Raw genomic sequence first — 16,589 nt, 5'->3', positions numbered from 1 at the left:
AGAGAGAAAAAGACACTCTCGAAAATTCGATTTGTTCAAAATATATTGGTCAATTTAAATTTAAATAAAAGGAAATATCCAGAAATATGACAAAGTTTCATCTATTCAAATTAATCAGGAAACTACTGACCGAGTTGGCTTCTATAGGCCTATTAGCGGGAAACTTTTTCTTACATTCATTTAAATTCTTTATTTTATTTATATGAATCAAATAGGCCTACAGATAATGGGCATATAACATGAAATATACGTATCATTAGGCTCATTTTTTTCTTCATCATGTGGATCTCAACAATGTGTTCATGACAGTCAGGAGAAGAGGGGGTAATATGACTTAGGTAGGTGAAGTACGTTGATGGGATAGGTCAACAGAACATTTAGCAACCCCTCCCTCCATCTCTACCCCCTCCCCCCACTTCTTTCCTCCTGAGAGACTAAGCTCGGCTAGGCTGGGCAGGAATTAGCCTTACAGTTTTTTTGAGAGGTTAGTCCTTTGGAACTTACAAAGCTATTTATGAGTGAGAAAAGTTAGAGTTTCAAATTTCATGAGTTACTAAGTTGAAATGTAATAGATGAGTGAACAGGAACTTAATTTTAGTGTAGCATATTCATCTTGTGGACCTCAGAAGTGTGTTTGTGAGAGTCAGAGTAATGTGATGGTACGTGTTACAAGCAAGAGGGTGAGGTATGCGAAGACTTGGTTAAAAGGGCATTCCTCTTCTTTTTGTCCTTTTACAAATTAAAAGTCATATGTACCCTCCCCTCTCCACCTCCATTTCCCACCCCCACTCTCTCTGTCTCACTTCCTGGACCGTTCAAAACTTAACTGCCAAGTGACCGGTGGCTGGTGATCAGTTTTTTATTGAATGATTACCAATTAAATGATTATGATGATTAATGAAGTAATTTATTTAAACAAGTGGAATGTCTCTGGCCGTCTTACCTGCATCACGCGGTTCAATATAGCAGCAGTGCTGACTTTGAAAAACTACTCTAACTCGCACAAGATGTTCAGTGATACATGGTTACTCTTATGTCCACTTTTTATGAACTAGACCAATAAACTTACAGAGATATGATGGTTATATGGCCAAAGTTCATTGACCTTACATGACCTTTGACCTTGATCATGTGACTTGAAACTCGCACAGGATGTTCAGTGATACTTGATTACTCTTATGTCCAAGATTCATGAATCAGATCTATAAACTTTCAAAGTTATGATGGTAATTCAACAGATACACCCGATTCGGCCAAAGTTCATTGACCTTTGACCTTGGTCATGTGACTTGAAACTCGCACAGGATGTTCAGTGATACTTGATTACTCTTATGTCCAAGATTCATGAATCAGATCTATAAACTTTCAAAGTTATGATGGTAATTCAACAGATACCCCCAATTCGGCCAAAGTTCATTGACCCTAAATGACCTTTGACCTTAATCATGAGACCTGAAACTTGCACAAAATGTTCAGTGATGCTTGATTACTATTATGTCCATGTTTCATGAATCAGATCCATAAACTGTCAAAGTTATGATGGGAATTCAACAGATACCCCCAATTCGGCCAAAGTTCATTGACCCTAAATGACCTTTGACCTTGGTCATGTGACATAAAACTCACGCAGGATGTTCAGTGATGATTGATTAACCTTATGTCCAAGTTTCATGAACTAGGTCCATATATTTTCTAAGTTATGATGACATTTCAAAAACTTAACCTCAGGTTAAGATTTCAAAGTTGATTCCTCCAACATGGTCTAAGTTCATTGACCCTAAATGACCTTTGACCTTGGTCATGTGACATGAAACTCTAAAAGGATGTTCAGTAATACTTGATTAACCTTATGGCCAAGTTTCATGAACTAGGTCCATATACTTTCTAAGTTATGATGTCATTTCAAAAACTTAACCTCAGGTTAAGATTTGATGTTGACGCCGCCGCCGCCGTCGGAAAAGCGGCGCCTATAGTCTCACTCTGCTATGCAGGTGAGACAAAACTGAATGTTTGATTGATCACATTGCACATTGAATGAGTTGTTTTACTGATAAATTGTTGATATAGGAAAAAGTTGAAGCCCCAATTCAGAATTAATCATTAAATCAACATTCTGCTCTGGACTTAACACGTACATGACAATAGCCATTGCGTCTCTCGATCAACAGGAGGGGAGGGCAGGAAAGAGGAAGGGGGCAGGGATGTTCTGTTGACCCTTATTCCATCAACCTACTTCTCCCACTTGAGTCCTATCTCACCCCCTATATTCTCCCGACTCACATGAACACATTGCTGAGATCCACATGATAAAGCTGAAATGCTGCCCCCAAAGAGATCCAAATGATAAAGTTGAAATGCTGCCCAAAAAGTGTAATTTATGTTCACTCATGCATTAAAGTTCAATTTAATAATTTAAAAATTTGCTTAAGCAACCAAAACTAGTCACGAATGATCATTTATTTATCACAACGCCATTAACTTTGCAAGCTCGAAAGGATTTGCCTCTCAAAAACTAACATAAATTGGAAGGCTATAATTCCAGCCCACCCTAATTTTCATACCCTTTGTTTCAGTGGGCAGTGCTCGCTCAAGCATGGATAGTTTTCCAACTTTTTGGTGTCATTTGAAAGTTGACTTTATTGGCTTTCCAAATATGTAAGTCTTTTTCCCCAAAGTGCTACATTTTTTTATTTGGCAGCCATTTCAAAAGTGTATAGTTTTTGGGCAATTGGGTATCTTCCTACATTAAAAATGACAGCGTGAAGCACGAGCAGAAATTTCTTGATATTCTGATCTGAAACTTTATAATTTAAGTACTTTTATGCTGCTGGAACAGATTCTAAACCTGAGAAAAATAAGAACATAGAATATTCGTTACGTTAATTCTAGTTTTGAAGTACAGTCCGACCTCTCTTATCCGGCCTCCCCTTATCCGGATCTCTCTATTATCCGGACGCACGCTTGCCGAGATTTTTTTTTTATTTATTTTTTTTAATCTAGTATCGGTACGTGAGGAAATGAGATCTCAATCTAAACTCAATCCTATACGTAAACTCACTTTGATTACATATATTTCCCAACATAGTCACCCTACACCAAACATATTTTTCATGAATATATCTCACCCAAATCACTAAAAGAACTTTAGGAATAATAATTTCCAGTAAATCAGGGTGCAGCGCAAACATTTCATCACGTTTGTCTTTTTGCTTTCGCGGGAAAAACAACACATCTCTTGCTAGCTAACTTTAGGCCTCAATACGGACAGCGCCATCTAGCATGTTTGAGCCTACAGTCAGTGTAACAATGGCTGACATCGCGAAGCTGCGATACCCGCCGCGATGATCTAATTTTAAAACTTGGTTTCATCGAGTCATTCTCTTTCTTTCGAGGTATGCTCGATGTATACCTCAGTCATTTTAGCAGGTAAATTATCCAAGAGTTTTGGCCATCGATCGATTTAATTTCCATAAAAACAATGCCTATAACTTGCACTGACTCTGCAGTGAATATTGTCTTTACCGTACGCCCACTACAATAGTGTACCGGTAGCTACCGCCGGTGGCCTGGGGAGGCAGTCGGCAGCGCAGCTGTGTGTATCTAATATTGGGTCTCCCAGATCCGGATAAATCCCTATCCGGATTGGTGCTGGTCCCAACGTGTCCGGATACGAGAGGTCGGACTGTAATAATAAAATAGTTGTAGACATGGCAACAAAAAGAAAATCATATTACAGTTGACATTTATAAATTGCTGATTATGAAAATAAACGTCAAAATTATAAAAGGAAAATACAAGGTAGATTCTCTTCATTGTGACAACTAAATGATTTTTCCCATGAGAAGGCAACACACCGTATTTTTAGTATTTTCTTTCCCAAATTACCTGTTTAAACCTTGCCAGTCTAACATGTCCAAAGAGCAAATACCTTAACTTGAAATCATGATAAAGATGAATTAAGTTTCTCTGGCTATGAATCCAACATCGGCCCATTTTTCCAATCACAATTTAGTGGATTAAGTTGTCAAGACAGATAAAAAAAGACTTTCGACTTCAGAAATTATCAGTCAGACCCGAAATTGTAAAAATAAGGTAAATCAATCTTCTAAAATGGCCTCTCAACCCATACCAAAAGTGATGTAACAGCTAGAAATGTATAGTACCTGTGAATCTTAATTGTCAATGAAGTGCATGGTCGATATTCAATTGTTCTTTACGAGCAATCTCACGGAGAGAAGTAGATAGCAGCCCCTTTTATTATTATTATTATCGTTATTTTTTTTATTATTACTATCATTATCTTCATCATTATTGTTGTTATTATTAATATTATTATTATCGTTATTTATTATTATCATTATTATCATCATAAATCATCATTATCATCATCATTTCTCTCTTTTTTTGGGGAGGGGTATTTGTCAATGAAATTACCATATTGCCGTTGCGACTAGATTTCCGCTTCAAGATATATTTGCGTTGTTACTTTCCCCATCTGAAAGTTCTAGCTTCAATGTTGACAGGAGTATATAGTTATCCGACCTGAATTCAATCTAATCGATTCATGGCGCTCTCCTAGGGGCGCTCTACTAATGGTCTCACTATGTAGGTACTCTAGTACCATGGAGCTAATAGCTCTATGCTAGTACTGTAGGTTCAGAAAAACACAAAACTTTTCGACTCTCAGAAACCATTGCCCCGACTCTTCCTGGACCGCAGTATTATCAACGTTCAAATAATAGCGAATATCTTCGGCAAGGTGCAGTATTATATTATTTTGACATCTCAATGCGCTATATGCTTGCCTTGGCCTGTCGTAGCGCACCTGATTGGTCGGCTACATAGAGATGTATTACTAATTAGGCTATATGGTCGGCTACGAACTATTTGATGTGACATCACAATGACACTGCAGAAGACTTTTATCCAATCAGGGCGCAGTAAAGAATGGGCGCATAAGGCAAGCCAACTGTACAATAAGACGATAAACATTGTTTTTCTCGATATACACTGCTTTATTTTAAGTTAATTAATTTTAGCTTAGTGTGATCAACCAACCCAAACAAGAGATTCATAGGTACAGTAAAGAGAGCATAACAATACATCGGCTAAATATGCAACAAGAACAGTTAATTTGCAAGACGGTTATATGGAGAACAAATAATGTGGGGGAAATACTGCAGTGTTTATCAACATTATGCAATGCCGCAATGAATACTGTTTATCTTTTATTTGTAATCACTCGAAAAAAAACCCGCAGTTTTTAGGTGTACAGTGCATGTTTATTTCCTGATGAAGGCATATGGCTGAAATATTCACATACCTTTTATTCTTCAGAAATCTTTTATTGCTTTTGATCTTCCTCATATTCATTTTGTAGCAGACCTCATACTTTAATATATGAGGAATTTTTGGCAAATTAATAATAAAAAAGAAATAGATAAGATAGTAGAAACCACATCGAGATATTTAAAAATTACCAGATATCACCGTATTCTAAAATGTCACTGTTTGTGTGTGTTTTTTTAATACTTTTTCCATTCGATTTTGATGAAATATAAAGCAGTAAGTTTTTTTTTTAATCATTAAACTACAATAAAAAAAATTGATGCAGGAATCATTTTTATTTAACACATTTTTTTTAAAGTGGGTGTTAATTGTCCCCCCCCCCCATTTCCGCGGTATACAGAAAAAAGGTAACCCATTTGGCTTATCACTAATAGCTATCTTAAAAAAACTAAACATCTTATTAAGACAAAAAACGAACAAAAAAAACAACAACAACCAAACAAACAAACTACTGTACTAGTAATTGGCCAGACTGTACTTATGATTTCTGCCAACTCATGTGGCATCTCATAAATTTGCCAATTGCACAACGCTCAAATCGTCAGCGCATTTTTGTCATCAACGTCCGTCCAGGTCCAAATTGCATAGACCCTTGATTGCAGTCATGTCTTTAAAAGTAGCTGTTGTAAGTATATCTGAATGTGAGCGTCTTGTATCGTATTGTCAGGTTTTCAGTTTCTTTAAACGGCGACAAATAGCTATTTTTTTGTGCCAACTTAGCGGCCGTCTTCACGCATCGAATCGCTATCGCATTCTCCCCCGGAGTTGTGGCATCCAGGGCCGGGCAGCGAGGTCGTGGTATTGTTGTCGGCTCTCCGCTGCACAGCCACAGCTCAGTGATCCTCAGTCAGTGGCCGCGCTGTTATGGTCAGCTAAGTACATTTGTCAACATAACAATAGTGAGTCAGCATTTCTTATGAATTGACTCAGCAGTTTTGAAGAGGATCAGAGAAGAGAGAATGCCTTGTTTAGCCAGCACTGCAGCAGGACTAGGCTAACGTTTACTCGGGTTTAGCCTTGCCCTTGGCTTTTTAGGACCAAAACAAAAAGGCCAATGCCAGAGATGCCAAGTTCAAAGACCAGCTTTGCGTGAGATTTTCTGTGAATCTGAGTGAGATCACAGACATAGTGTACAATGTGTATGGGGATAGGCTGAATGCGAACCCCTACCTAGCAAAGGACAAAAAAATACTGGAGAAGGTCCAAGCAAGAGCTACGAAAATGATCCCAGATATCCATGATCTACCCTATGAAGACAGGCTCGCCAGACTAAACCTTACTACGTTAGAAAGAAGGAGAGAAAGGGGAGACCTCATTCAAACATACCGTATTATTACACAAATAGACAAATCAAACCCGGACAATTACTTCAAGAGAGTAGAATGTGACAGAACAAGAGGACACACTCTTAAATTTGCTAAGCAACGATCTAGACTGGATATAAGGAAACACTTCTTTAGCCAAAGGGTTGTCAATCAATGGAATAAACTCCCACAGTCCACAATTGAGGCACCAACACTCCTGCAATTTAAGACACAATTATCAAAATTGGGTTTTTAAATGGGCTCTAAGAGCCTCCTTAACCCTGCCACACTCATCTGTACACTTTCGTCGTGAAGACAGTGAGATGTGGCCATCAAGGTAACTTCAAGGTAACTTGCGTGAGACAGAGATTTGAAGGGATGAACAAGAGTCCATTATCTTGTCTTCATGATAATGCTTGAGTCTCACACATAATGCGTGAGACTTGGTAGCGCTGCAATGCAAAAAAAGAAACAGCCATTTCTACTATTTTACTAAAATTAAAAATCATTTATTTGCGCCTTTTATGGTACCTTCAATATATTCTTTATTAGCATTATTTTCACAAAAATTGCTCAAATCTTACCTCAAAATTTCCTGAATACAAGTGAAAAATAGATTAGGGCTTAAGAATTTTTGTGGCTAATCATGTTCCTAGCCCCCCCCCCCCACTCTGGGGTCGAAGGGACCTCATGCGTGTTCCCAAAATGTCCAGTAAAGGGGTACTTTTTTGCGGGACTAGCCCAGCCCGTGAATTGTAAAAATAGGGGGTGTATTTGTATTTTCAACGAGAGATTTCTTTGAAAAGGGGGTGTGGTTTTTTTTTCTCTCTCTCTTTAGACTCCTGAGTCTGAGATATTTAAAAATCTTTCCTACGGTATATATTAAAGTCTAGGGTTCCCACAAGCAGCCATATTGGAGGACAAACGATAAAAACGTGTGCATCAGACTATGAAAAGTCATTGTTTTCATGGTTTTGCTATTGTTTTGTCCTCCATCATATCAGGGAACCTCTATTTTAATGACAGCTTACCTGAGATGAAGGGGGGGGGTTGTCTGTCCTTAGATAGGGGGTTGGAATGAGAGCTAACCTGAGATAGGGGGTACAATGAGCCGTGTTCCAGATTTATGGGGGTCTCCAAGGCAGGAAAAACCCACGAAAGGCAGGGGTGTGAGAGTTCAGATTTTTATTTGATTTCAAATTTTTTTGTTTTGATTTTCAGCTTAATTTCAGCTTATTTTGACTCTCCTCTGTACAAAAATATGGGAGCTCTTTCTATTTCAGACTTTTTCAACACTCTTCAGCTTTTTCAGATCTTTTTATTTGTGACCACTCACACCCCTGGAAAGGGGGGTTCAGAAATTTTGGCAGATAGGGGGGTGCTTTCAAAGTGAGGGAACGATCATAGGCGTACCCCAAATAACACTGAGGGGGGGGGATTATGTTCCTCTGAACAGTAGAGGCGAACGGCCAATATGGGAGATAATCTACCATATTGGAGACTTGCTTTGCAAAAGATCAAAAGAAACAACACCAACAAAAGTGTAATTTTTTCCACCAAAAATTTTGTCTCATGGAGGTCAGAAGCCCATTTCTTTTATGTGTGGACGACAACAAAAATCCTTATCAAAACAAAAGTAGACAGTGAAAAGGGATAATTTTTAATGAGGAATCTGCTTGTCACATTTTTATTTGCTGCCAAGCTAATCCTTTTGCATCAAATGTAAATTGGTCTCCCAAACTGGAGACTGTCTCTGCTGCTGAAATTGGATACCCAAATTCTTTACAAAAGTCTTTGATATTGGAGATAATCTCTCTCATGGGAGACAGTCGTCCATATTGGTCATGGGCCTCTACTGCAATTCTTTAATTTGTATTTATGAAATTCCATAATTTTGATCCAGATTTTAGATAAAGCCAATATAAAATTTGTGGAAAATGTCAACTTTTGCTTGGAATTGCCTAGCCTTGTGGAGTTCGTAATTATATTTTAAAATAGTTGATATATATACTTTCTCATCATGAAGCCTTGAAACCCTTCCCATACTAAAAGAAATCCATCTTTGAAGATAGAATTCACATAAATTTGTTGGATTTTATTCATCTATACACCTTCAGACGCCTAATTCTTATGAAGGTGCAAGAAAAAACTTAGTATAAATGTGAAAAATGAGAGGTTTCTTACCAGTTGACCAATCTGACATTTTCCTTGATTTTGATTGGCTGAGAAACAGTCCGGTAACTGTCTGTAAACAGAAAATGCTAAAACATCCAACCTCCTTCAGGCTTGAATCGTGAAGTGCTACCCTGGATTCGATTCTACATGTACGCACAATTAAAATATTTATGGATCTGTTTATCCAATTAAATGATGTGATCACTCTGCAGCTCACGACTTGTCTCCCAATTAGTCTTTATAAACTACAGTATAATTAATCATAGAAGGTGAAATTGATATTAATAATGGCAGGACTGAAGGTCAGTCCATTACGTTGTACTGATTTTTAAGACAGAAAATTTTGTATTGCGTACCAAGCATGAAATAGATAATAAGCTCAAGTCAGGGCTTTCTTTAGTTCAGATCAGTAATCGGGTGTCCCCCCCCTCCTTCCCCCACAAAAAAAGAGGAAAAGGTAAATTTTCAGTATTTTTTACAATAAATCTTCTTTTCAAATTACAGGTAACTGGAAGCAACTCTGGAGTTGGTCTTGCCATCGTCCGAGCTTTCTGCAAGCATTTTGGTGAGAATGGAGCTGTTTATTTGACGGCAAGGAATGAGGAGCGAGGGATGCAGGCTGTAGAAGGCTTGAAGAAGGAAGGCCTTAATCCTAGATTCCATCTCCTTGATGTGGACGATGTTAGCAGTATGGAGAAGCTTCGAGATGATATCAAGACTGAACATGGGGGCTTGGACATCCTGGTCAACAATGCAGGAATCGCTTATAAGGTGAGCAAGACTCTTCATACAGTTCTATAGGAGTGCACCACAAAATTGGGTATTTATAGGTCTGGGAATTAGGAGAGTAGATAATTGGTGGCCAAGAAATATGGCTGGGTATGAACTATGAAAAAATAAATTGAAGAAATAAGTTTAAAAGATAGGATGACCAATGAAAATGTAGTAATTATGTATGGAATTATTTTAAAATGGGAGGCTAAATATAAACCACAATGTTTACCGATCAATATATCAATTAAAAGAGCTGCACAGTGCAATATTCAATTTTGAGTACTGTACATGAGCCAACTATATTGTAGACCTACTTACTATTTATAGAATAGAGAGTTGAATTCTGTTTATTTGATATTTTGTCTTGACAGGGTAACCCTCCAATGTCTGAGCAAGCTGCAGGATCTGTCAAGACCAACTACCATGGTGTCCGCCTAATGACCGATACATTCCTCCCTATCATCAGAGATGGTGGAAGGTAAGGTATACCAGATACTAGCTTGGCCCTTTCCCCTTCCCTAGGAGATCTCACACGTTGTGGGCTTGTGGCTATATTCACCAACACCTCCTTAATTCAAATTTCCAGGGGTGTGTTCACAAAGAGTTAAGTGTGACACAAATTCATGCTTTTAAAACGTAAAGGTGACACAACATTAGCTTCGATCTTAAAGGGATGGTCCGGGCTGAAAATATTTTTATCTAAGCGAATAGAGTAAAATTCGCAGAGCAAAATGCTGAAAATTTCATCAAAATTGGTTAACAAATAACAAAGTTATCGAATTTTATAAAGTTTATCAATAATTTGTGAAAACAGTTATATGCACATCATCATGAATATTCATTAGGTGGGCTGATGATGTCACATTCCCACTTTCCCTTTTCTTATGTTATTACATGAAATCATAAATATTTCATTTTTCATACATGTTGTGTCTCCACTATGATGAAATAAGTTGTGGCAATGAATAGTTAATGCACTTGCTCAGTTTTCAATCCAATTGATTTTAGTTCTTGGTAGGAAAATTTTCAATAAACCTAACTTCATGTAATAAAATAAAAAAGAACAAGTGGGGATATGTCATCATCAGCCCACCTAATGAGTATTCATAAAGACATGCCTTGAACTGTCTCACCGGAATAATGCAAATCCTTAAAAGTCTATAACGTCGTTATTTGTTATCTGATTTTGATCAAATTTTCAGCATTTTGCTCTGTGAATGTTACTCTATTTATATTGGGATAGAAATATCTTCAGCCTGGACCATCCTTTTGATATCTCAGAGGTCAATGTGTTATAGTGAGGAATGTAATTGAGTTTTTATTTCAGAATAGTGTAAAGATAAGGATTAGGGTTTATTTAGAGGTTTGATTTAATGTTTGGCTTAACGTACAGATTTTCCATTGGAGCAATTGTTGCTTGAACAAATGTCATGGAACCAAACATCAACGTTCATACAGTATATTTATACTGGGAATTTTGCTTTTTGTCAGTCAAATGCAATGATGTCAGTAGCTATAACAACAGTCTGAGAAAGTTGTTATATACATAATACTGTACATGTAAAATATTGTTTACCACACCCTAATCTGCTATCTCTTCCTTGTTAGGATCACAGATGTACATGTAGCTAGCCTTGGGATGCATTTCACAAAACCATTTTTCTCTTGACCAATTAGATGCAATGATTTCAGTAGCTTATGACGATAGTTGTTGAGGATTTCTGACTGTATGTGTCATGAAATGCGCCCCAGTCATTTGGCATGGCGTTAATCCACACTTTGCCATTCTAGACCCAGGTGCTCAATGGATACCCGATAGGATGTAAAAGTCATTGTAACTTGTCCAGTACTGTGTGCGCCTCAACGGCGACTGACTGGAATACTCCCCAGGGAGTGGAGGATATGCATACATTGTGTGCGGGGATGACTGATTGAATCCGATGACCATGGTTATAATATATCTGTAAAACGCTTAGACACGTCACAATGTATTAAACGCTATATAAAAGTGAATTATCATTATTATCATAGTTTACCACTGCTTACCTGCTTTCTATTGATAGGATCACAGGTGTAGCTATGCACTGGGAGCATTTCACGAAACAAATAGTGACGTTTTCCGACAACTTGCCCTCAGCCAATCAGATGCAAGGATTTCAGTAGCTTGTAACAGATGTCAGTTAGAATTATTATTTTTTTACATAAAATGACCCCTTGGTTACCACTCTCCCGCCTGCTTTTCTCTTGACAGAATCACACATGTTGCTAGCATGGTGGCACCCATGACCTACAACAAAATGAGCAAAGAGCTTCAGCAGCGATTCAAGCAAGTCTCTTCTGTACAGGATGTGACGAACCTCATGAATGAATTCATCGAGTGAGTAGACACAAGGGAAACCAAAATATTTGGGGATAGATTTTTTGTAGTTTAATTATTCAATGGGATAGAGAGTTTTAATAATTGAAAATTAGCAAAAGTCATTTTAGTTGGTATAAAAAGTATTAAGAGAGTTGTTGGAATTTGGTACAGATTCGATTTGAGTGACTAATTGATTCAATTAACATAAGCTCTCAAATAAGCAATATTGGCTTGAAAAGGCTGACTTCTGGACCTACAATTTTCAGCTTTTATGCTTTATTATACAGTATGCCACTTGCCTATGTATATAATTGGGGAAGTGTATATTACACATCAAGTTACAAAGATACAACTGGCCACAATTTGAGAGATAAAATGTAGAAAATATGACATTTATAACTTGCATAGTCCGAAGGAAATATTGTTCCACTCACTCAAGCAGTTCTGCCAATTCATGGCATTCATTTTACTGACTTAAGGTCTTGAATTCATATACTGGGATTGGAAAAAGCATTTTATAAGGTTACCCAATGATGATGAAGAGAGACCTGTGGTTCAGAGAGTGGGTGATGCCAGACAATAATAAGAGTGTCCCTAAGGTGAACACATAATACGCCCACCTGTAAAGCGGAAAATGGAGTTATTGGTCAAGCAAGAAAAGTGGAAAGTGGCAGCTTTACCGTTGACCTTCTGACCTCGAAATCAATAGAATTCCTGGGATCTATGTTAGTATCATACATACCATATTATATGAGCCTAGTTTAAGTTAAACTGAAGTTATCGCATTTACGATGACTGCAGAAGGGTAAAATGAAAACATGTCACTGTGACCTTGACCTTTGACTTTTTGACTTCAAAATCAATTTCCTGGGATCTATGCTAGTATCATACACACCAAATTATATGAGCCGAGGTTAAGTTAAACTGAAGTTATTGCGTTTACAAGGGTAAATTAATGGACAGACAGATGGACAGATGGACACCGAGCGTGATACCCTAATACGCCCTGTAGAATGGGTGTCTAATATTAATAATGATGATAATATTTCCAATAATAATAATAATAATGATAAAATTAATGATAGTAATGATAATTTGTTCTTTTTTCTCATTTCTATCTTTCATGCCCCTTTCCTCTTAAAACTTTTCCTTCACCCTTTGTCTTTTTCTATTTTATTTTCTTTTCAATTTTTTTTTTGCAGGGCTACCAAGACTGGAGACCATGTAAAGAAAGGTTGGGCAGATTGGGCCTATGGGACCAGTAAACTTGGAGTAGTAGCCCTCACCAAAATTCAGGGTGAAAACATTATCAAGGATTCAAGCAAAAAGGATGTCCTCATCAATTGTGTAAGTATCTTATCTCTTTTAAGTGGCTGGAGATTGAGCCTGTATGTGTGTTTAATTTTGAAAATTTACCTCTTGATTTGAATTTTCACAAAATATGCATTTCGCCGATGAAAAAACAACAAAACAAAATCAGCTTCTTCACTTTCCCCCTTGCTCTTTGTCTTGGTGTACATCACCAAAACACCCTTTCTCAAACTTTTCTACTTTTATGAAAACCAACTTGACCCCAGGTCAGAAGTTGAATGACCACTTCTTATTGGCAGTTCCCTCTTTATCATGGTTGTGATTTCTTGTGAACAGGATGAAGTTGAAGCCTGCCTTGAGGCTATGTTTTGCCGGCCTCTGGCCGAATCATGGGAACAAACTCTGGGAATTTTTTTTTCTAACAGCCTCTCAACTTGTAAGTACAGGCTTTGACTACATCCCTGGTGATGATGATTCTAATCTTTAACACGTATATGTTCATTATTACTTTTCTTTTCAATAGTGCTGCCCTGGCTACGTTGCTACCGGCATGACGGCACATCATAAAGGTGATCACTCAAAGACTATGATCACTCCGGATCAGGGGGCAGATACCCCGGTCTACCTGTCTCTCCTGCCGGCCGGGACCACCAACATTCAGGGCAAGCTGCTCTCTAAGAGACAGGTTAAAGATTTCTTTGCTGGTGATATTGGGCCAATTACATTCAACTAAGTTTGGTAGCTTTTATACACAAATTAGAGTATTCAATTATTGCTGATGTGGAAACGAGAAAGATTCTGAGGATATTGGTAAATCCCAGAATATCAGGTAAATGTGATTTATTTTTTTTAAGACCAAAAAATAGAATTATGATAATCAATATTCTTCTTTTATTAGTTAAATTTTTAGTACTAGTTATATTATGAATGTTACTTTAATGACTAATACAAGTATTATTCTTCATTCTGTTTTAAAGTTGAAAACTCAATATCACAGTCCATTTAATGGGGATGAACACCTTGTAATTTTTATATACATGCAATGAATTATATATTCAATTCTAGTTTATGATTTAAATGGAACTATATGCCTCTGTTTGTAAAAATACTGAATCGGATACTTCTTAAAATATAAATCTTGATTTAATGTAGGGCTGTCACACCTTAAACCTAATAGCCAGTTTATGCCCAGCTATTTCATCATTTGATCCTATTCAAGAACTCAATTCATAATATGAAAATAATCAATTCCTCATGTCAACCATTCATTTATTGATATCAAGAAATAATTGTCATCTTCGTAAATGGCAAGTCCTTAGATAAAAAATTGAATACTTGATATGAAAAAATGTGTAAAAGGTTAAAACAGCTTACCATACAGACACACATGTTGTCAAATGCTTGTAGAAATGTCCAGTTGTGAAAGATCCTTAATTAGTAATATAGTAGTGGATTCTCAATTCGAATGGGTAGGGTTTCCCATTTGACATTGTTTTTATGGTCATTAAAACTGTTGTTGCACAGTAATAATCATTCCAGGATATAATTCAAGCTACAGGTATTTCTGAATAGGATTTAGTATTAATTTGAGATTATATTTTGTAGATATTTGTATAGATTAAAAATTTGTGATCAACCCTGTTCAGAAAGCTTCTGCCATTTTGATTTCAACTATCATTTTGCTATGATCTGGTAGCGGTAAATTTGAACTGTCAGCAAACCATTTGATGTGACATGACTTGCTGATTTTATAGGATGCTATTAATCTTCTTTCTTTTTCTTGAAATTACCATTAGATAATCAGAATCTTGTTCAACTTAGCAACAAGAATATAAGTAAAAGAAATTGAAGATACTTGGGGATTATGGTGATTTTGCCCCTTGAAATGTCAATATGAGCATCTGAAACTGCAAACAACCCAGTAAATTATTTAAAAGGGTCATTTGAAATGAAAATGGGCAAGTAAATCCACCCCTAACAGAAAGAAAAGCCAGATTGTTTGCAATCTGATCACATGTAATTTGTATGTGATATTGTGTATGGATGAATTTTATATGAAAGTTACTCTTGATTCAATCTATTTTATTTCAATTATGTGTTTTCCTTTTTTTTAATACTGCATAGCAGTATATGTTTGTACTTACATAATTAATACATAGGTGTAGCATCTGTATGTTTTCATCTAGGTCGAAGAAGTTGTACAACTTTTGTAACACATTATAAATAAAATTTAGATAAAAAAATTGCCTAATTAGAAGGGCAATGTGGATTCTATCCTGTTCAATTTGTGTGATATGGCATTATGTTGTCTGAAAGTTTTCTACTAAAAGTAGAAGAGGAAGAGGAGACAGGAAAGAGAAAAGGAGGAGGACGAATAAAGGGGATGAAAAACATTGAGAAAACGAAAAAAAGAAGAGAAATGTCCATTATTATCAGAATAAGGTAGAAGAAGATGAAATAATGAAAGAGTAGAAATATAAAGATCGAGTGATTGTTACCATTTTATTTCTTCATGAATATAAGAATAAGGTAGAAGATGAAATAAAAAAAATGGAGAAAGATAAAAGAGTGAGGTGAAGAGGAGGAAGAAAAGGAAGAGGATGAGAAGAAGAATCACGAGGAGGAGAAGGGGAGTAAAAGGTAGGATAATGAAATGGAAAAAAAAATTTAGGAGAAATAAAGGGATTAAAAAGACAGAAGAAAGAAAGAAAATATCTTTTATTTAACATACATACTCTCCATTAAAAGAAGAAGGTAGAAGAAGATTACAAAATAGAAGAAGAGAAAGGTAAAGAGCGAGCTGAAGAAAGGGGAGAAAAAAAATAAATCAAAGAGGAAAGAAAGAATGAGAAAACAATTTACTAGTACGAGAGGGGAAGGATAACAAGGAATGAGGAGAAGATCGAGAGGGCCGGAGAAAGAGGAATATGTGACTGAGAAAAAAAAAGAGAGGGACTGCGTTCTCTCTGTTGTCTGCACAGCTAGTAGATCCATTGACCACGCCCCCAGGCGGCACCGCCCACGCCCCCAGGCGGCACCGCCCACTTTTACCTTTCCTTGGTGTTAAGCAGCCAGATATGCGTTGAATTTGATAAATATTCATGTACAATTACGAAGAATATCGACAGAGTTACCATACTGATAATAAAAACTAACGCTTATAGTGAACAAAAATCATATAAATGACAGAAGTATTAAATTTTTGAATCAGGGTTATTAAATAAACTGAAACACCGCATAACTTCCAAATGTATTAGCGTACCATAGATTTTTGCATTTATTTGGTCTCGATCGATCTCTTCTGTCTAGAAGCCCGA

The 16,589-nt window shown here is 36.7% G+C and overlaps 1 protein-coding gene across 1 annotated transcript; it reads left to right on the top strand.

Annotated features, from left to right (window-relative positions):
* The first annotated feature begins 5,861 nt into the window (after window positions 1-5,861).
* LOC121426259 (carbonyl reductase [NADPH] 1-like) lies at window positions 5,862-14,302 on the top strand. The gene is made up of 6 exons (XM_041622495.1): window positions 5,862-5,974; window positions 9,333-9,599; window positions 9,974-10,080; window positions 11,854-11,979; window positions 13,164-13,308; window positions 13,796-14,302. The coding sequence occupies exons 1-6, from the start codon at window positions 5,954-5,956 to the stop codon at window positions 14,003-14,005; spliced, it is 876 nt and encodes a 291-aa protein (XP_041478429.1). The 5' UTR covers window positions 5,862-5,953; the 3' UTR covers window positions 14,006-14,302.
* The last annotated feature ends 2,287 nt before the right edge of the window (window positions 14,303-16,589 follow it).

This window comes from Lytechinus variegatus, chromosome 13 (assembly GCF_018143015.1).
Source record: "Lytechinus variegatus isolate NC3 chromosome 13, Lvar_3.0, whole genome shotgun sequence".
Classification (NCBI taxonomy): domain Eukaryota; kingdom Metazoa; phylum Echinodermata; class Echinoidea; order Temnopleuroida; family Toxopneustidae; genus Lytechinus; species Lytechinus variegatus.
The sequence above is the reverse complement of the archived record's forward strand: the minus strand, read 5'-3'. Positions and strand labels throughout refer to the sequence as shown.